General features: G+C 26.4%; 1 protein-coding gene across 1 annotated transcript; it reads left to right on the top strand.

Annotated features, from left to right (window-relative positions):
* The first annotated feature begins 1,024 nt into the window (after positions 1 to 1,024).
* Positions 1,025 to 23,937, top strand: LOC135923689 (uncharacterized). Its single transcript, XM_065458577.1, has 2 exons — positions 1,025 to 1,130; positions 22,801 to 23,937. The coding sequence occupies exons 1-2, from the start codon at positions 1,046 to 1,048 to the stop codon at positions 23,934 to 23,936; spliced, it is 1,221 nt and encodes a 406-aa protein (XP_065314649.1). The 5' UTR covers positions 1,025 to 1,045; the 3' UTR covers position 23,937.

Below are 23,937 nucleotides of genomic sequence, written 5' to 3'. Positions count from 1 at the left end.
GCATTCTTTATTAGTACCCAATATCTAATAATATTAAATAAGTTAAATCCATACTATATATATATACATATGTTTCTAGGTAATCCATCTTCTTTTCCAGGTATGTTAATTTTTCATTAATCTGAGATAATTTATATCTACATGATAACTCTAAATAAAGATATATATATATCATTTAAATTGCTATTCTACCAAATGATATTAAAAAATCTGCCATTTTTTGTATCCCTCCTGTCATTATCTCAATGTATTCTCTATTCCCCCAGTCATGTTGAACCTCATAAACTAGAGATTTATCTTGTGTCATGATAAATTTAAAAAACACATGTTTATATGAATGAGAGGAATTTTATCAAAAAAAGCGCTATGGATAATTAATAAAATAGATTAGCATAGTTTAAACTGTTTTTTTCTTATTTTTTGTTAAAAGCTATCGTAAGAGATAGATAAAAGATTAGATTAAATTAAAGTAATGTATGTATGTATTGTTAAGTTCCATTCTTAAACATAAGTTGTATATTATTAAAATGCAATAGCCCTCAGTTGTTTTATCTATATAATAATAAAGAGATATTGCTGCAAACAGGAATTTACATAATGAAGGCACTTCTACCCTCATCTCTCCCCTTAAGTGTGGCGCCACTTTGTTGTTTACATGTTGATTAATATAACATTAATATGTACATAATAATGATAAGTAAGACTAATAGTTGACGTGCAAATTACAAAATGGCCCTATATTCCTAAGTATATATTTTTATTTAATTTATTATTAATATCAGAATTTTCATTTATTTAATATAGTTGATAAAAAATTATTTAGCAATACTCCCTAACATCAATATTTTCTTCTTCCTTTCAATGAATATTATTTATATTTTACTCAAAAATTGTAAATAATATTTTGTTATGTCAAAGATTCGGAACTTAAATATGGGTTATTGACGGATGGCATATGTTACGATTTATTTTCTGGCATTGTTAGATTATTTAAAAATTTGAATTGTGGGATGTCTCCTCAGTGTATAATATGATATGATATGATATGCGTATGGATCAATATATTTCTACATCTTCAAAAAATATTGATAAATTATTGAATGGAGGAATAAAATTTGGCAAAATCACAGGTATTGCATAATTTCTGATAAAACACGTTTAAAAATTATTCCTATATCTTGTTAACGTGTTAATCATTGTCAGAAAAGTATAAAATTTAGAAGAAACGCCTTAGATTATCTTAGTCTCTGAATTAATAAAAATAGGCCAAATTTTTATCAGACGGTGATCTATATATATTTAGAAAAATTCATAATTTTCTTATGAAACCTGTCCAAAAGCTTCCATTAATTTTTTTTTAAAGTTTTATAATTTCTAGGAAATTATTTTTTAATTCCTATTCATATTTTACATTTTGTTTAATATAATTACTCATTTCTTAATTTGAAAAGTATAAATTAACATAGCTTACTTTTTTTTGTAAGAATTTCACAACTTTATAAATTTTAATCTAAAATTTTTATAATTCGTTAAAAAATTGATAAACTTTTTTAAATTCAAAAAAAATTAATTAGGCCTATATTTTATTTTTTGCATTAAAAATATTTGGCAGAACTTATAAATTTTAGGTAGTAAATTAATCAAAATGGGCATTATATTTATTATAAAATAATTATTTTCTAGGCAGTATATAGAAAATATATTTCAAAACACAATTAAAAGGTTAATTTATAAACTAAAATTGTCTAGTATATATTTGAAGTTGTTTAGTTTCTTAAATATATATCATTATTTGTTAAAAGATACCAAATATTATATAACTCATTGATCTAAGCTATAAGAGGTGCTCACTTTTCGTTTTTTATACAAATTAGCATTTAATAAGGCTGTTAATATTAAACATTGGATTTGGACTAGTGGTTTGCAATGGGTGGGTTTTTAACCTTCCTGTCCATTCTATGGGTGGGTGTGGCTGCACAGGATTTTTAAAAAAATGTTAAACATTAGGCAGAAATGGGATAAAAAATACTTTTAAAATAATGGGCTGATAGATTTTATATCTTTTTGGGCAAAATGAACAGACTTCTATAAAAATCAATGGGTGAGTGGGTACATTTTTTAAAACAAAGGCCAGGTGGGCAGACAGGCAATCTGGCTAAATTTTAAAAACAAGGAAAAGGTAGGCATTTAGGTTAAAATCCACCCATTATATACCTCTAATCTAGATAGTTATTTATTGTTTATAAAAAATATTTTATAGAGCTTATATTTTTAAATATCATATTTTGGGGTTATTATATGTGTATATAATTATATATTATTTTTATTTCATACATAATTTTTAATTTCCCAATAATAAATGAATAGAAGAAACTATAGTTGAATTTATTTGTAATCTTTTAAAAAATTGAGTTTTTTTAAAGGAAGGATACCTAAAAATGTGATTTTATTATTTTTATTAAATATTTGCAACACAAAAAGGATTTAAGAATATTTAACAAGTCACGCTATGTATATAAAAAATAATATGCAATACATAATATTGCCTTAGCAATTAGAATAGAATTTCTTGCTTCAACTAGTTTACAATTAGATATTTTTTGAAAATATTTTTTTAATGAAATTGTTTCAAAGATAAATAGCAGAGACCTGCAGGCCCGGCCCTAAACCCGGGCAGGGCTGGGCCGTATTTTAAATTTTTTAAATATACCCAGGTAGGGCTGGGCCTAAAAAAAAATTTTTTAAACATATCCGGGCCGGGCCTAAAAAAAATTTTTTTTAATATATCCGGCCCGGGCCGGGCCTTAATATTTTTTATAAAAATTTTTACATTATGAGTTAATGGTTATAAGATTATATTATATTATAGTTATGATTAATATAATATTGGGTGATGGTTAACACTACCTAACAACCCATAGATCGATCTAATTATTAATTTCCTGCAAATTTATTCAAAGTATTAATATATTTTTTTATAATTCATATCTAAATTTTTACAACATATTTTACCAAAACAATCAAATAAAGGAATATCTTAAATAAGCCTCAATATTCAAGTATTATTAATATATTTTTTTATAATTCATATCTAAATTTTTAGAATATAGTTTACCAAAACAATCAAATAAAGGATTATCACTTCTTAAAGATTGTAATTGATTTTACTTAATATAAAGCATTTTTTAATTGAAAATTTTTTTTTACACAAGTATCATTTTATTTCTCTTTTTCTCTGTCCCAAATTCAAGCAATTACGTATGTAGTCAGGGACAGATCACAAAATGACGGAAAACTATATAAAAGATTATATTAAATTACAAGAGGCTCAGGAAGTAAATGAAATACCATCGACCAGTCAAATTACGACTGTTGTTAAACAAACTGAATCGTTTTATGACAAATGGGGCGATGGTAATTCTGGTAATATGTCAATACCCGATGATGAATATTATAATTACATAAATAATAGATAAAACATTTAAGGTAAATAATTTGTTAGAGTGGTGGGCGGCTCATCAAAGCGAATTTCCAATTTTAGCAAAATTGGCAATTCCTGCTTTAAGTGCAAGCTGTGAGCGGAATTTTTCCACTACTGGGAGAATTCTTGAAGAAAGAAGAAGTAATCTTCAGCCTGAAAAAGTAGATATGCTTCTCTTTCTTCGGGATAATTTGTGAATTTTTAATATCTTTCTTGAGTATAGGGTTTCGTCAATCATGCTGGTTTTTTACTTTGCAAACTGTCAAATATTTATTGCATTTATTATATTTACCTTGTGTCATGAAAGTTTTTAATCCAACATTTTTCATTATTTTTTTTTACAATATTATATAATACAATTATCTTCTTTTGTTAAAAATTTATATTATAAAATAAATTATATTAATATTGTGCAATTAGATTATATTTTCAAAATACTATTTATTATACATGCATTTTTTTAAATAGCGATTTATTTTTATTTTATAAATTAAATACAATATATTATATTCTCAAAATATTTTCCATTTTTAAAAATTAAATATTAGTTTTATTTTTTTTAAATGTAATATAAAATATAGTATCAAATTATATTACCATTTTTATGAATATTAGTTTTATTTTTATAAATGCAATATAAAATATAGTATATGCTCAAAATATCCATTTTTATAAATAACAGTTTTATAATTTTTATAAATTCAATATAATATTCTCAAAATATTAGCTTTTTACATGCATTTTTTAAATAATAAGCGATAATACTCGCTGAAAAATATGGTAAAATACCTCATAGGTGAATTTTTGTACATACCAGGTCGAATATAATTTTAAAAAATTCCGAGCCGGGCCTGAAATTTTTTTTTAAAAAAATATCCGGGCCGGGCCTTAAATTTTTAAATCCGGGCCGGGCCGTGCAAATGGTACCTCTGCAGGTCTCTGATAAATAGTAAATAAAAATCAATCTAAATATCAGATCAGTATCAATTATTAGATTGGTTTTATATCATCCCTATTTTTTAAATTTTAATATTAATGATTGATAAAAATATACTATTATCATGTTGAATGCTTGGCTTTCATATTGATTAAATCATTTATATTCTAAATTTTTACTAAGATTTATTTATTCTTTATTAAATATTCATGCCTATTTATTAAAAACAATAGAGGATAAAATATTTTACCTTATTTTATATATTAATTTGCAATTGTAATAAGCCTCCATTAATTTGAAATGAAATAATTTTTAAGTGTATTTTTATTAAGAGCTAACCACACTATATGCACTAATAAATCTCCTACATGTTTTATTCTTCTTTATTTTCTGAAGATAAGGATTCAAGTAGTGTTGTTAAATGGCTCGATTTTTAAAAGTGGCTATCCTAATATTTTAGCCAACACAGCTTGTAGATGTCCAAACCTTTCTGCCTTTGAGCAAAATCTCCAGGCTTATCTAATATCTTTAGCTAAAGTATTGGGTTAGCCGTTTTTAAAAATCGTGCCATTTAACAACACTAGATTCCAGTAATCCTGCAAAAATTATACATGGTCATAAACATCACCAATTAAATTTCCCATTTAATTAATAATCTATAAAATATGAGATTTATTAGTTATGTTAGAAATTATATTTGAAAAGATATTTATAAATGGGATTTTTTTATTTATAGAAGTTTAAATTTTTCTAATGTCTTTCTTTTACAGTTTAAATGTTATAAATTGAAAATTTTTTATTTTAAAACAAGATTAGCTTTTATTTGATACCCATATCGATATTTTGTGTTGATAAAATATTCCTGACCCCACAAGACCAAGACACGCCCTCTATGAGTATAAATTGAAAATTTTTTATTTTAAAACTAATCAGGAAAAGATGTTAACAATAATATATGTATAAGATTGATTATTTTACCAATTGTCTTAAGTGGCTCATAGTTCACGCAAAGTTGCTGTTATATGTAAAGCAGGTCATTATGATACCCATTCATCAAAGCAATTGCATTGCTTGCTATTCATGATTCCATATAACAATGCAAATAAACCCATCTCACCTTTTTAATTGTCTAATTTAATTATAATTAATTTCTTTATATGCACTATATATTTTTTTAATATTTTTGTTTAATAATGAAAGAAAGAAAGTTTGATCTATTATATTTTACATCTTTATTTTTACATTTTTAATAAAATAAAAATAAATTGTTATATATTAAGTTTCATGTGAAAGTTAAGATGGTATTAGATATCATTAAAGTTCAAGAGTAAGTAGAAGTTGTTATTAACCTGAAATTGATATAATGACGAAATAATGAAATAGGGTCATTCCATATCAAATGAGAAAAAAATGTCAGCCTACACTCTTCGATTTTTTTAAAATTTGTTAAGCAAAGAAAGTTTAATGTAATTAAGAAATTTTTAAAATTTTAACTTCTTACATTTATATTTTTGGAGATATTAGGGTTCAAAGTGGCAAAATGACATTTTTTTACAATTCTCGGCCTTTATGCCATTAAAAATATCTTAAAAACTACATAAGTGTAAATAACAAATTCAATATCAAAATTACATACAAGGATTATACTTTAAGATTAAATATTTTTTCGATTTTTCCAATTTCAGGTCATTTTATTAAATATATAAGAATTAAAAAAGAATTTTTGGTAAAAATACCACGTCAATTTTTATAAAAAAATTCAGGAGACATTACAACTCATCTTCTATATTTATAAAAAAATCGGTTTGGCACGGCCAGTTTTATTCTCAAAATTTAGAAAAATGTAAATTTTTCCAAAAGAGGGCGTGTTTGTATAAAATTACATATTAGTAAGGCTGTGTGATTTACAAATATTTCACCTATCCGATTCCGATACCAATTCGATATTGCTGAGTTTTATTTACTTTATCTTTGAACCAGTGTCATAAGAATATAAATATTTATATTATAAAAAAATCAACCAACTTTCAAGAATAATTAAATGTATTTTTTTTATTCTCTAAAAGTAATTTATCTCATTTAAAATATTTGCATTGTTTATGGGGGAATGTGCTGAGTTTTTAAACAGCTCCATTTAGCCGATTTATAAAATGTGCTAGATCAAGAATTTAGCTAAAATATTATTACCTCGGCCTCGATATTTCGCCAATAGAAGTCAAAACCTTTATGCCATATGCGGGCAAAATAAATAAGCTTGAGTATTATACTTTTAGCCAAAATCTTGAGTTAAATTTTTTAAAATGGCTAAATTGAGCCCACTATCTGAATGCGACTCATTAGATATTTTAAAATCCTTTACTTTGTTGCAGACAATATAACAAAAAATAGTGTAAACTTTTCAACTATTTTTTTAGACATTACAACAAATATTATATTTTAGTTCCTCTCATTAATTTATTTATAAAATTTAAAAAAATTATGCAATTATATATACAATCATAAAATAACCAAAAACAATAAAGAATATCAGATCAATTTTTCAAAACCGATCCGATATTTTTTAAAAACGCTTAATATCGGTGCCGATCCGATATTTAATATCGGCACAGCCCTACATGTTAATCAGTTTTTAATGGTTTTTCTTAGCGTATTTGATATAATTTAAAGTATTGTTAATTTTGTAAGTGAAAATAACAATTATTGGGGGTTCAATCAATAAAAGAAATTGCTCCATGTCAAATCAATCACTATTCGGCCGACCAGGTTGCAATTTCAATTTAACATGTTTGCAAAATATATTTTACCCATTTGTCTAGAGAAAATTCAAAAATGACGATTATGACAATTGTCACTTTCCTTTGGAACATCTTCACTGAAATTTTAATTTAACATGTTTACAAAATATATTTTTACCCATTTGCCTTAAAAATATTCAAAAATGACGATTATGACAATTGTCACTTTCCTATGGTGCATCTTCAATGAAATTTTAATTTAATATGTTTACAAAATATATTTTTACCCATTTGCCATAAAAAATTCAAAAACGACGATTATGACAATTGTCACTTTCCTAAGGTACATCTTCAGTGAAATTTTAATTTAACATGTTTACAAAATATTACCCATTTGCCTTAAAAAAGTTCAAAAATGACGATTAAGACAATTGTCACTTTCCTATGGTACATCTTCAATGAAATTTTAATTTAACATGTTTACAACATATATTTTTACCCATTTGCCTTAAAAAAGTTCAAAAATGACAATTGTCACTTTCCTATGGTACATCTTCACCTAAATTTTAATTTAACATGTTTGCAAAATATATTTTTACATATTTGCATTAAAAAATAAACTTCAAGTCTGAGTCGAAAAAAACGACCAAACTTCAAGTCTAAGTCGAAAAAACGACCCATATTTTGGGTCGAGATCGTTTTTTCGGCTTAGACTCTGGTCGAGGTCAAAAAAAGCGACCCATATTTTGGGTCGAGGTCGTTTTTTTCGGCTTGGACTCGGGTTGAGGTCGAAAAAAACGACCCATATTTTGGGTCAAGGTCGTTTTTCGGCTTGAACTCGGGTCGAGGTCGAAAAAAAGACCCGAACTTTTGGTCGGGGTCGCAACTCGCGGCGTTTTAACAACACTAGCCGACCTCTATTAGAAATGTTAAAAATTGCTGAAATTATTTAAATTGGTAAAAAATGAGAAAACCGTTTATTTTAGCTCTCTTGGACCCCTAAATCCCGAGATACAGAGCCTCGAAGGTGGAAAAATAACACTTTTCGCGCCTATATAATTTTTAAATTGCTTATATCTCAAAATCTATGTAAAAAATAAAATAAATATATCATTTTATAGGTAAAAAAAATCTCTAAGAAAAGAATAAAAAAAATTAATCTTCATTTTGAGTCTTTATATTGCGTTTTACGTCTTTACGCATGTTTTTAAGTATTGATTTTCCAAAAAAAATTTTGCCTTTTACTTAAACACCTCTATATACTTTAAAAATCCTAGAAACGCTATCGGCTCTTCCGGAAAATGCCTAAATAGCGCTATACGTTACTGATTATGAAAATTTTGTTGCTAATCTACCAATATTAGGATATTTTAACTTTTTATACTAAAATATTTTGAATTTACCAAAAGCCGAGGGGAAGTGGGGGTAAATATCCCTTAGACATCTTAATATCAAAATTCCAATATTAAATATTTTTCATATAATATTTTTAATATTCATTTTTATTAATGATCTAGAAATACAGATAAATATTATATACAAAAATTCCCTATTATAAAATATAAATAAAATTATTCAAAAATAATATATTAAAGATAAGATATTTTTATAATAATTTTGTATTTATTTTTAACAAAAATTGGTTTTCAAAATTTTGATCAGATAAACAGGAGTGCTCAAAACATCTTTCGCCGTGATAAATACACGTTCAACTAGCGCAGAGGATGGGAGAGTTGTATTATATATAATAAATAAAAATTTTAATTAGGGGAATTTATTAAAAATTAACGAATAATCCTTATTTGAAAAAAGTCAAAAAAATCTTCTACCAGATTCATCAAAATTTTTTTATCTTTATCAGAAAATAATCTAGTATGTGTGTTGTTTTAAAGAAATCAAGGCCTGTTTTTTTATTGTCAAAATATTTTCTCAAACTGGAATTAAGTTCAAGCCTTCTACCTTCGTTGACTTATATTTTTATCGAGGTCTAATCTAATTTAAGTAGCGAGTTGATAGTATATATATTCATCTTTATAGATATGCTCAAATTTACTAAAAATAAATATAATCAAAATATAAATTGTAAACAATATTTCAACTGTATACCTTTTATTGTCAAGTGGCTTACAAAACTTGAAATTATTTAAAGCGATTTTTTAAAGTTTTAATATTGTGAAAATTATCGTGTAAGTGAGATATCCCAAATATTCTAAAATCGAAAGAATTTTTTATTCTCATTATCTGAAAAACTCTGCATATCTAACTTATCATATGATTCTATTAATTTCAAAGAGTTATAAAAAAAAATTCCATCTTGTTATAACTGGTTTAATCAGATATCTTCCTATATTTTCCTTAAAAATGGCATCACAGTTTCGAGAGTGTCCATATTTACTCCATAATTGAGGAAATATTTGAGTTGGGAGACAATTTTACATAGTGTAGACTTTCTACCCCTAATTTTTTTATTGTTGTGAAAAATGTTTCATATTGGGGCCAGCCGGTCAAATCATTTTCATCTGAAGAAATATGTACAATTGACATAATATTCTTTATAAAATAATTATTAGAAAATAAGAATATAAATTAACATATCTTGATTGATTTAGATTAACAATCTTGACTGAAAATTTAAAATAAAAATGAAGGAATTTAGTGGTTAATCTGACCTAAAAACTCGGCTTAAATTATTATAAAATTTAAAAAATAAATAAAAACAATTTTATATTCCATATTTTAAGAAAAGATTTAAAGTAACGTTTTGCGTTATCGCTACTCAAAAAAGAAACGCGTTACCGTTACTCTACCTCTAGAAGAAGGTAACAATAGCGTTCCTTCAAGAAAGGTAACGACGTACTTTTTTGCCATTAATTTACAGCACTACAAATTATCATTGCTACTTGAAGTTACAAAGTTAAAATATTTTAATTAAAATCTATTTGTTTTATGTATTTTTATAATCTTAATTTAGAATTGTCATGATTTTTGCGATGAAAATTAAGGACGATATATAAAATTCGGGAATATTTAAATACATGCCTAATATTTGCATTTTAAGTATTTTCCGATATTTTTGAAAAAAAAAGTGTATTTAAAAAGTTTAATATATAAAAAAATTTCAAAAGATGATAATTTCAAAAATATAATATTTTAATATACATAATACATTCTATGTTGAATAATTATATATTTTAAAAATAGAATTTTTACCAAAAAACTTTGCCTTTTATGGTTACAAATTTTGCATGAAAGGGTTAAAATATAAATTATAATATTTATTATTTTTTTTTAATTAAGTGATTTTCAAAATAATGCAAGGGAAACCGTGTCGTAAACACAAAATGTAATCACCAAACCGAACTGGGGACTACTATAAAGATCGTGGTCTAGCACAATTTTTATTGAATTTTATTTAATAGATACCTGTAATATAACAAAACATATCATTATCATAAAATTGAATAATTTTATTTATTCAAATATATATTAAAATATGATGATAGATAACTAACACAATATCTATATTTATTATAGGCTGCGGACTATTTTTTCAAGTCTGACCCTATCCGAAAAAATTTTGAAAACTTTATTCGATATCCTAAGGTACCAATCCAGCCGATAATTATATTTTCTATTACGATATATAGAATTAATGAGATAAATTTATTGAATAAAAATATTTTAATATAATTTGGTATCGGCCATGAGTAACTTACGATACTATTGTTGTGCCTATCTACAAGTTTTCCATAGATCCAATATTTTCCTATATTCATTTAAAAACCAATCCTATATCGATGTTTTAATCGATTTTTATCAATAATCTATCTTTGAACCAATGTCAAGAAAATAAATATTCTCTATGCAAAAAAAATTAACTGTATACTATAACTATGGGCAAAACAAGGGACATTTTAAAATTTTACCGTTTCTCACGGCCAAGGGGATATTTGGTACATTATCATATCACGAATTATTAATTGTATTTTGTTTTTTTTATTCCCCAAAAGTTGGCCATATCATTTAAAATATGGGCAATATTTATAGCTGAATATGACTCTTTAAATATTAATAAATCCCTTTCCTGCTACAAATAATGTATAAGAAAAAAAAAATATCACATTTTTAGCTTTTCTTTCTTTTAAAAGAATTCGATCTTTTAAACATTTACTATCGGATCAATTTTTCGTAGATATCGGCATCGATCAAATGCTATATTATTTAATATTGCACAGCCTAGATGCCAACACTATCGGCTTTAAGAGTCTCGTAAGCATGCCGTAACATTAATAATATATTCCTGGACTAGTATTGTTAAAAAAGCCCGATTCGTTTCGATTTTAAAAAACGATCTGAATAAGATTTTAGCCAAAATAATTTTATGTAAGCTTGGAGATTTTTCTCATAGATGGTAGAAAGGGTTGGACTTAGTGTTGCGTAATCGGCTAAAAACTACGCTTAAGCCTAATAAGGCTAAGCCTAAAAATCGGCTAAGCCTAATTAGGTAAGCTTAAAAATCGGCTAAGTCTAATTAGGTTAAGCCTAAAAATCGGCTAAGCCTATATAAATCTGCTAAAATTAAATTAGTCAAAATTCTGCATCGATGCTTAGTATTAATTATTATTTATTTATTTTAGTAAAATAATTTATTTTATTTATATTTAATGTAAATATTTTATTATTATCAACAAATAAACATGATATGATTTAATATTTTTTATTTATATTATTATATTTTGAAATGAAAATAAATTTATTTGTTTGATGTTATTTTAATAAAAAAAATAATATGCTGCTATATATTGTACAATTGTAATATTCTTTTTAATATAATTTATTAGTGATTTTCACAATCTTCTTTATAAATACATCTTTTATTGAGGAATTATATTGTAAATTTTATTAGATGAATAAACAATCTTTTAGGTGAAATCTTTTATAATTTTTTTATCATTTTTTTAAAATTATCTATTTTTTATTAAATGAGGTGGATTTATGAAACTTTTTTGATGATTTTATATGATCTTTTAAGGATAATATTTTAATGTGACAATTGTCATAATCGTTATTTTATAAGTTTTTTGAATTTTTTTGAAGAAAATAGGTTAAAATAAGTATTAATAACATGTGTAAATATAAATTTAGTGAAGATGTACCAAAGAAAAGTGACAATTGTCATAATCGTTATTTTTAAAGTTTTTTGAATTTTTTTGACGACAATATGTTAAAATAAGTATTAATAACATGTTTAAATAAAAATTTAGTGAAGATGTACCATAGAAAATTGACAATTGTCATAATCGTTATTTTTATAAGTTTTTTGAATATTTTTGAAGAAAATATGTTAAAATAAGTATTAATAAACATGTTTAAATAAAAATTTAGTGAAGATGTACCATAGAAAAGTGACAATTGTCATAATCGTTATTTTATACGTTTTTTGAATTTTTTTGAAGAAAATAGGTTAAAATAAGTATTAATAACATGTGTAAATATAAATTTAGTGAAGATGTACCATATGAAAAGTGACAATTGTCATAATCGTTATTTTATAAGTTTTTTGAATTTTTTTGAAGAAAATAGGTTAAAATAAGTATTAATAACATGTGTAAATATAAATTTAGTGAAAATGTACCATATGAAAAGTGACATTTGTCATAATCGTTATTTTTAAAGTTTTTTGAATTTTTTTGAAGAAAATATGTTAAAATAAGTATTAAAAACATGTTTAAATAAAAATTTAGTGAAGATGTACCATATGAAAAGTGACATTTGTCATAATCGTTATTTTTATAAGTTTTTGGAATTTTTTTGAAGAAAATATGTTAAAATAAGTATTAAAAACATGTTTAAATAAAAATTTAGTGAAGATGTACCATAGAAAAGTGACAATTGTCATAATCGTTATTTTATAAGTTTTTTGAATTTTTTTGAAGAAAATATGTTAAAATAAGTATTAATAACATGTTTAAATAAAAATTTAGTGAAGATGTACCATAGAAAATTGACAATTGTCATAATCGTTATTTTTATAAGTTTTTTGAATTTTTTTGACGAAAATATGTTAAAATAAGTATTAATAACATGTGTAAATATAAATTTAGTGAAGATGTACCAATGAAAAGTGACAATTGTCATAATCGTTATTCTTAAAGTTTTTTGAATTTTTTTGACGAAAATATTTTAAAATATGTATATGATAACATGTTTAAATAAAAATTTAATGAAGATGTACTCTAGATAAGCGACAATTGTCATAATCATTATATTTTCAAGTTTTTTGATTTTTGTTGACGAAAATATGTTAAAATGAGTAATAATAACATGTTTAAATAAAAATTTAGTGAAGATGTACCATAGAAAATTGACAATTGTCATAATCGTTATTTTATAAGTTTTTGGAATTTTTTTGAAGAAAATATGTTAAAATAAGTATTAATAAGATGTTTAAATAAAAATTTAGTGAAGATGTACCATAGAAAAGTGACAATTGTCATAATCGTTATTTTATAAGTTTTTTGAATTTTTTTGAAGAAAATATGTTAAAATAAGTATTAAAAAAAGTTTAAATAAAAATTTAGTGAAGATGTACCCTAGAAAAGTGACAATTGTCATAATCGTTATTTTATAAGTTTTTTGAATTTTTTTGAAGAAAATATGTTAAAATAAGTAATGATAACATATTTAAATAAAATTTAGTGAAGATGTACCATAGAAAATTGACATTGTCATAATCGTTATTTTTAAAGTTTTTTGAATTTTTTTGACGAAAATATGTTAAAATAAGTATTAATAAGATGTTTAAATATAAATTTACAATGAAAAGTGACAATTGTCATATGTGTTATTTTTAAAATTTTTTGAATTTTTTTGACGAAAATATGTTAAAATAAGTATTAATAACATGTGTAAATATAAATTTAGTGAAGATGTACCAATGAAAAGTGACATTTGTCATAATCGTTATTTTTAAAGTTTTTTGAATTTTTTTTAAGAAAATATGTTAAAATAAGTATTAAAAACATGTTTAAATAAAAATTTAGTGAAGATGTATCATAGAAAAGTGACAATTATCATAATCGTTATTTTATAAGATTTTTGAAGAAAATATGTTAAAATAAGTACTAAAAACATGTTTAAATAAAAATTTAGTGAAGATGTACCATAGAAAAGTGACAATTGTCATAATCGTTATTTTATAAGTTTTTTGAATTTTTTTAAAGAAAATATGTTAAAATAAGTATTGATAACATGTTTAAATAAAATTTAGTGAAGATGTACCAATGAAAAGTGACAATTGTCATAATCGTTATTCTTAAAGTTTTTTGATTATTTTTGACGAAAATATTTTAAAATAAGTATTGATAACATGTTTAAATAAAAATTTAGTGAAGATGTACTCTAGATAAGCGACAATTGTCATAATCATTATATTTTAAGTTTTTTGATTTTGTTGACGAAAATATGTTAAAATGAGTAATAATAACATGTTTAAATAAAAATTTAGTGAAGATGTACTATAGAAAAGTGACAATTGTCATAATCGTTATTTTTAAAATTTCTTTGATGCAAATGGGTAAAAATATAGATTGTAAAATTAAAATTGCCTGAGTATATGCTATAGAAAAACATATGGTAATAATAGATTCTTCCCCAAAAACAGGAGCAAATTGGCATTTTATTACATCCGTTCATCGGGTCAGAAATTAATATGCAAAATTTATATCACAATATCTAATCTTAAGTTAGAAATTATTATTTTTTTACCAATTTTCACCAGACAATCTTGTTTAAAATTTGGGTAAACTTTTTTTTCTATTTTAAAATCAATATCGATGCAAGTTAACTATTTTCGTCAAAAAAAATCAAAAAACTTTAAAAATAAGGATTATGACAATTGTCGCTTATCTAGAGGACATCTTCACTAAATTTTTATTTAAACATGTTATCAATACTTATTTTAAAATATCTTTGTCAATAATATTCAAAAAACTTTAAAAATAACGATTATGACAATTGTCACTTTTCATTGGTACATCTTCACTAAATTTATATTTACACATGTTATTAATACTTATTTTAACATATTTTAGTCAAAAAAAATGAAAAAACTTTAAAAATAACGATTATGACAATTGTCACTTTTCTATGGTACATCTTCACTAAATTTTTATTTAAACATGTTTTTAATATTTATTTTTACATATTTTCTTCAAAAAACTTTAAAAATAACGATTATGACAAATGTCACTTTTCATTGGTACATCTTCACTAAATTTATATTTACACATGTTATTAATACTTATTTTATCATATTTTCTTCAAAAAACTTTAAAAATAACGATTATGACAAATGTCACTTTTCATTGGTACATCTTCACTAAATTTATATTTACACATGTTATTAATACTTATTTTAACATATTTTCGTCAAAAAATTCCAAAAACTTTAAAAATAGAGATTTTGACAATTGTCACTTTTCATTGGTACATCTTCACTAAATTTATATTTACACATGTTATTAAAACTTATTTTAACATATTTTCGTCAAAAAAATTCAAAAAACTTTAAAAATTACGATTATGACAATTGTCACTTTTCTATGGTACATCTTCACTAAATTTATATTTACACATGTTATTAATACTTATTTTAACAAATTTTCGTCAAAAAACTTTAAAATTAACCATTATGACAATTGTCACTTTTCATTGGTACATCTTCACTAAATTTATATTTACACATGTTATTAATACTTATTTTAACATATTTTCGTCAAAAAAATTCAAAAAACTTTAAAAATAGCGATTATGACAATTGTCACTTTTCATTGGTACATCTTCACTAAATTTATATTTACACATGTTATTAATACTTATTTTAACATATTTTCGTCAAAAAACTTTAAAAATAACGATTATAACAATTGTCACTTTTCTATGGTACATCTTCACTAAATTTATATTTACACATGTTATTAATACTTATTTTAACAAATTTTCGTCAAAAAAATTCAAAAAACTTTAAAATTAACCATTATGACAATTGTCACTTTTCATTGGTACATCTTCACTAAATTTATATTTACACATGTTATTAATACTTATTTTAACATATTTTCGTCAAAAAAATTCCAAAAACTTTAAAAATAGAGATTTTGACAATTGTCACTTTTCATTGGTACATCTTCACTAAATTTATATTTACACATGTTATTAAAACTTATTTTAACATATTTTCGTCAAAAAAATTCAAAAAACTTTAAAAATTACGATTATGACAATTGTCACTTTTCTATGGTACATCTTCACTAAATTTATATTTACACATGTTATTAATACTTATTTTAACAAATTTTCGTCAAAAAACTTTAAAATTAACCATTATGACAATTGTCACTTTTCATTGGTACATCTTCACTAAATTTATATTTACACATGTTATTAATACTTATTTTAACATATTTTCGTCAAAAAACTTTAAAAATAGCGATTATGACAATTGTCACTTTTCATTGGTACATCTTCACTAAATTTATATTTACACATGTTATTAATACTTATTTTAACATATTTTCGTCAAAAAACTTTAAAAATAACGATTATAACAATTGTCACTTTTCTATGGTACATCTTCACTAAATTTATATTTACACATGTTATTAATACTTATTTTAACAAATTTTCGTCAAAAAAATTCAAAAAACTTTAAAATTAACCATTATGACAATTGTCACTTTTCATTGGTACATCTTCACTAAATTTATATTTACACATGTTATTAATACTTATTTTAACATATTTTCGTCAAAAAAATTCGAAAAGCTTTATAAATAACGATTATGACAATTGTCACTTTTCATTGGTACATCTTCACTAAATTTGTATTTACACATGTTATTAATACTTATTTTAACATACTTTCTTCAAAAAAATTCAAAAAACTTATAAAAGAACGATTATGACAATTGTCACATTAAAATATTATCCTTAAAAAGATCATATAAAATAACATCAAAAAAGTTTCATAAAATCCACCTCATTTAATAATAAATAGATAATTTTAAAAAAATGATAAAAGATTTCACCTAAAAGATTGTTTATTTATCTAATAAAATTTACAATATAATTCCTCAATAAAAGATGTATTTACAAAGAAGATTGTGAAAATCACTAATAAATTATATTATAAAGAATATTACATTTTTACAATATAGCAGCATATTATTTTTTTTATTAAAAAAACATCAAATAAATAAATTTTTTCATTTTTTTTTAATCATTATATTTTGAGAAATTTTAAAATTTTTTTTACATATACTTTCAAATGTAAAATTAATATAAACAATAATAATAATATAAATATTATTTTGAATATTGAGCATATCTCCTCTTCCGGTTTTTATATTTTCTGGATTTTCTTATTCCCTGAGCCTCTACTAATGCCCGATCATAGTTATCGAAATTGACTATTCTTTCCTACGATGATTTTCTCCAACAATTTCTTATATAAGGTCGTAGATAATGTCCTCTCCATTCACGGAAAATATCGTCCCTTTTCAATTTTCCCAAAAAAAAAGAAGACATCTTGTCCAATTAAAATGTCGATTTCTAAAATATAATAATCTACACTCTTCAAAGATTATATAATATTATACCAACATATTCGAAATAATCAATTATCGCTCTTCCAACTACTTATCAACATTCGCGGAAAGCACAATTTTCGAGCAATAAAAAAAAAACAATATTTTATTTATTTTTGAGCATATCTCCTCTTCCGGTTTTTATATTTTCTGGATTTTCTTATTCCCTGAGCCTCTACTTATGCCCGGTCATAGTTATCGAAATTGACTATTCTTTCCTACGATGATTTTCTCCAACAATTTCTTATATAAGGTCGTAGATAATGTTCTCTCCATTCACGGAAAATATCGTCCCTTTTCAATTCTCCCAAAAAAAAGACATCTTGTCCAATTAAAATGTCGATTTCTAAAATATAATAATCTACACTCTTCAAAGATGATATAATATTATGCCAACATATTCGAAATAATCAATTATCGCTCTTCCAACTACATATCAACATTCGCTGAAAGCACTATTGAGGGAGGCTTGTCCTATCAAAACTTTCTTTTTCAAATAGTAGAAGCGCTTAACTTCTTTTGTGTAACGAATAGTTCTAAGACAACCTTAAGATTTCCCTATTTTGCGGCCGTAGAAAAATTTCCTTAAGTTTGAATTCTTTTTACATCTCCACACCCTAAAGATTTCCCCGACAAAGTTTAATTTTTTTTTTTGCATTTCTTGGTTTACCAGTATTTTCGATTATTTTTTTTATTTGCCAATGCATCTAATTTATTATTATTTTAAATTTACCAACCCTCCTAATTTCGATTGTTCATAATCTTTCTTTTTTCTTTCAATTTTTGATTTTTTCTTTCCCCCTTTTTTCTTGTTTATACCCCCCCCCCCCTTTTTTTTTTGTTCGTAATAATACTTTTTATACTTTATGTACCTAATCTTATTTTATAAATATTATTGTTTATATTATTATTTTTTTTTCAAATTTACCAACCCCTCTAATCTCGATAATACTTCTGAAAGGATAGATCAGGTATTCCTCTCTTCCCAATTTTGATTTTTTTTTTCCCCATTTCATCTTTTTTTTTTTCTTCCAATCAAAATTATATCCGTTAATATATATATTTTTTTTGTGTTTTCTCCCTTTCAAAGCCATCTCATGGTTAACTCTTGTTGTCAAGTATGCTTAAAAATAGTTTCGCTTAATTTAAATGGCGTGTTTAGGAAACATGGTTCACCCGCGTGCCACAATTCTGGAAAATTTCCCCTCTCTTACGGCCCAGATCCTTTAATTAACGCTCCTCACTCGTATGACCCCATTCCACCATGTTCCTCAAGCTCTGTTGATTTATTCCTTAATTCGCATAAGCCCCCTGTTCTTTCTAGGATCCCTATAGCCGCCCGAGAGTCTATCTCTAGGTTCCTCATGTCACTTATAAATAATTTGAATTCGGATTTCTCCTCACTACCCTTATGGTTAGACCTGGTTAGTTTTTGTTTTCGAGTCCTAGTTAAACCCAAAAATAAAATAAATAACTTATCTGCCTTAATTAAGGAAAAAGTTTCCAATTTTGGAAATACAATTATCGATGAATTTTCTCCTTCGTACCCTTTAAACCCCAACTCCTTCCGTCACAAATTGATCTCCGAAAAATTAGATCTTGGAGATATTAGCGGTGCGGCCCGAATATTGTCTTCCGATGACTCTATTTCACCTATCAACGTTACCATATTTAAACAACTTCTTGAAAAACATCCACGAGCGTCCCCTTTTAACATCCACCCGCATGCCTCCTCCCCTATTCCCTTTACCTGTGACGAAGTACTTAAGTGCTTAAAGTCCTTTAAAAAAGGGACGACAGGGGGGTTGGACGGCTTCAGACCTGGTTTCTTTGTGGAGTTAATTCAATGCCCTGATAGTGGCTTCATTGACCCTTTGTTGAAAGCATTAACCGAACTGTGCAATAATATCCTCGTACGCGAAGTTCCCCTTTGCATTCGTCCTATTATTTTTGGCGCCCGTCTTGTCTCCTTGACCAAACCGGATGGCGGCGTTAGACCCATAGCCATAGGGTCATTCTTTCGTCGCTTAGTCGCCAAGGCTATCGTAAATAGGATTCGGCCTAAGGCTAGTTCCTTCTTATTTCCTTCACAGTTAGGATTTGGAGTGAGAGGTGGGTGTGAAGTGGCCTCACATGTTGCTCGTATTTTTATAAATACTGAGGCCGATAAGGTTTTCTGCAAGTTAGACTTCAGAAATGCCTTCAACACCATCCATAGGAGGGCATTCTTACCATCTTTTTTACACCATTTCCCAAAATATGGGAATTTCCTTAATTCCTGTTATGGATTCCCTTCGTTACTCAAATTCGGGGAATTTTCCATATCCTCCGAAGAGGGGATACAGCAAGGTGATCCTCTAGGCCCCCTGCTCTTTACTATAGGGATTCATGATTTGATCAAAAATTTAAAGACTAATTTCCAATTAGACCTTAATTTATGGTATCTCGACGATGGCTCTTTTGGCGGTTCTTTATCCAATGTTATGTCGGCCATAGAGTACGTTGAAATGGAAGCTTCGAAAATTGGTCTTTCCCTAAATAGGAAAAAGTGTGAAATTTCCTCCCTCAACAATAAGGATTTTATTCCTCCCTTAGATTTTACAATCATTCCGCACGAGGAACTCTGTCTTTTAGGTTCCCCTATTGGTTTTTCAACCTCCTTTTGTCAAAAAACTTTTGACGATTTGATCCATTCCCTTTCCAATTCACTCAAGAATCTTCCTCATCTCCCCAAGCATCAGTTCTTCTTTCTCACCAAAAAATGTCTTTTTCTACCTAAATTCTTACATTTATTTAAATCTTCCCCCGTTTTCCAGTACAATACTCTCCTTAAGGTCTTCGAATTAAAATTTAAACATTTTATCGAATCCCTTTTAGGCTTAAATTTTTCCGATTTCAATTGGTCCCTCGCCTCTATGCCCGCTTACCAGGGTGGACTGGGATTGTTACCCCCCTTCCTTATGGCAATTGCGTGTTTTCTTTCATCTCGAATATCCTTCGCCGATTCTATTTCCTCGCTTATCGAGTTGGACGATCCCCTTCTATCTTCAGCTAAACAAGAGTGGCTTACTCTAATCACCCAAGGCTCCGAGCAGCCAATTTCCTGCCATCTAAAGAGCTTCCTGGTCCCTATGCTTCAATGCTCGTTTAAAAAACTTTGTATGTATCCTGAGCTAACTAACCTTCAACTGCTCAGAAACGCAAAAAAAACTCTAACGGCCATGAATGGCTAGACGCGATTCCGAGTGGTAAAAAGGAAACGTTACTCACAGACGATGAGTTTCAAACTGCCATTGGCCATAGGCTTGGTTGCCTTATCCCTTCTGTGGACACCTGTGCCGCCTGTCACAAACAGGTTGATCCTTTCTCTAGACATTGTTTCTCGTGCCTCAAAGTCAGTGGCCGTTTCCTGAGGCACGACAACCTTAATAGGTTAATCGGCAAAGCCTTGATTTCGGCCGGTTTCCCCAATAGCTTGGAGCCATTAGGTCTCCTAAATGCTGACGGTAAGCGCCCTGACGGCATGTCTTTAACGTCTAGGCACGGCGGCAAAAGACTTGTCTGGGACGTCTCTTGTGTTACCTCCTTTCCGGCTAACGGAAATACCGACCCCTTGGAACTACAAGAAACCAATAAGTTTAATAAATATAGATTCCTCCCTAACTCTTTTATATTTATTCCCCTAATTTTTAGCGTCCTTGGAAACCCCGGTCCCCAATCCCTAAAGTTCTTAAATCAATTGGGTAGAAGAATTTCGTTAAGGACAGGGGTCAAAAACGAGTCCCTATCTCTTAAACAAAAAGTCCAATTTGAAATCCTAAAGGGGAACTACAAATGTTTCTTCGAAACACTCCCATTTCCCTCCTAGTTTATCAAATATAGTCATTGTTAATTTTATATATATTTTGCATCGCAACTATATTTAGATTTTAACCACAAAAAAAAATTTTTTTTTCGTTATAATTAAACATTTATGTTTTAATATATATATATTTTTTTTTCCGAGTATGTACTATATTTCTTTGAGATAGTTATTAACTAAAGATTTATAAAATGTGATATAAATATTTTTTATAAAATATATTTCGGAATTTGTAATTATATTTTATCTATATGTAATAAGTTAAATTTTTGAAAAATAATATAAAAATATTTTTTTCAAAATATAATAATATAAATAAAAAATATTAAATCATATCATGTTTATTTGTTGATAATAATAAAATATTTACATTAAATATAAATAAAATAAATTATTTTACTAAAATAAATAAATAATAATTAATGCTAAGCATCGATGCAGAATTTTGACTAATTTATTTTAGCCAATTTTTAGGCTTAGCCGATTTTTAGGCTTAGCCAATTTTTAGGCTTAGCCGATTTTTAGGCTTAGCCAATTTTAGGCTTAGCCGATTTTTAGGCTTAGCCTAATTAGGCTTAGCCGATTTTTAGGCTATACCTAATTAGGCTTAGCCGATTTTTCCACCTAAAATCTCGGCTAAGCCGTTTTTAGTCGGCTAAAATTAGCCGATTACGCAACACTAGGTTGGACTCAATTTGGAAAATCTAACAATATCATCTTAGATAAAATCTCAATCGAGCCGTTTTTAAAAATCGACCGGAATCGGGCACCTTAGCCTGGACTAAGGCTATAAATTATATTTGCCACAAAGAGTTTAAAAATCTGCTATAAGTGAATAGCAAAATATTTCATAAATATTTTCATATATTTTTTTAGATAAATGAAATAAAATAAAATAAATACTTGTTTTAAGTTTAATATTTATTTCCTAATTTCATTTATAAAAAGGCTAGTGACGGTCAGGACCTAGGTCTAGTTTTTTTTTTTACCACCGAATAGAGTTAGGCTCGAAACAAATAAACTTTATTTTGCAGAGGCTCGATACCGATAGCAATTATCGAAGCATATTTCATATATATTTTTTTTCTAAAATCTTTATCTGTTATTATTACACTAAATTTTAACTTTTTAAAATTAAGAAATAAGCGGATTACCTGGCATAGGAAAAACACAGATGTCACTCCAATTGTGTATTAATAATTTTTTGACTCAGGATATCAAATATAAAAATGTATTATCCTCTAACATCGCTCTTTATCATGAATCAATATTTGTTGACACAGAAGGAACCTTTATACCTCAGAGAATAAAGGAGATGATTATGGCAACACCTCAATTCGCCCTCGATTACAAAATTTATATTGATAAATTAACAACCTTGGAACCTTCAACCCATATTAAAACCCAAACTAGTTCTAACATTGATGGAAATTCTTCTCCCGTTTTTAATAAGAAACTTACCACGCAAGTCAACATTATCCGTGATGAGGTTTCAAAATCTAAATCGAGCAAAGAAGAATATTGTGAAAAGATCATGAGTCAGAGACTTCATTATTTTCGTTGTACTGATGTGACCCAATTAATAGCTCTGTGCATCCATTTAACGTTTGAATACTTGATCAGGCACCCTCTAGTAACATTAATAGTTATCGATAGTGTAGCCTTTCCACTTAAGGGCCATATCGACAAATTATCGCACTTCGTTCGTAACAGTCACAGAAGAAAATTGGTGGATGCTCTATCTTATCATTTTAGAAATCTCGTTTCTCTAAATTTGCAGCATGGGGAACAAGACGATAGTGAAGAATCAAATTCAGATTCTAATGATGATTTTGAAAGCTCGGAAGTTAGTACCGACAGGACCCCAGAACTTTTTAAACATGAAATCACCTCCTTACACCCTCCTAATAAACGTAAATTAGTCGAAGAAAAAATTATTAAAACATACAATTCTATCCCTGGCTCCGAAATCTCTTTCGAAAAAAATCTTAAATATCCGAAGGCGAATAACAATATAGCTTTGGTTCTAACTAATCACTGCGTTTTAAATAATTACTATAAAAATTCTCAGGAAATTTCTTCCTCGTCCGACAATCACTTTAAATCTTTTTGGGATGATATTTGGGGCGATATCTTTCATTTAAGGTTGTCCGCTTATTGGTGGGATAACGTGAGGCGAATAAAAATAGTTGATTCTTCTTATATAATCCGCCCGAATTTTTATGAGACCATTTATGATATAGGCCCTAGCGGCATAATTGATTGTGATAAATAAG

Source organism: Gordionus sp. m RMFG-2023, chromosome 2 (assembly GCF_954871325.1).
Source record: "Gordionus sp. m RMFG-2023 chromosome 2, tfGorSpeb1-WG-v2, whole genome shotgun sequence".
NCBI classification, from domain to species: Eukaryota; Metazoa; Nematomorpha; class Gordioida; order Chordodea; family Parachordodidae; genus Gordionus; species Gordionus sp. m RMFG-2023.
This window is presented reverse-complemented; position numbering and strand designations above follow the sequence as displayed.

Coding starts and splice junctions, on each gene's coding strand:
- LOC135923689 (XM_065458577.1), top strand. CDS start 1,046: ATGCGTATGGATCAATATATTTCTACATCTTCAAAAAATATTGATAAA. Junction 1,131..22,800: donor AAAATTTGGCAAAATCACAG/GTATTGCATAAT, acceptor TTTAAAATTAAG/AAATAAGCGGATTACCTGGC.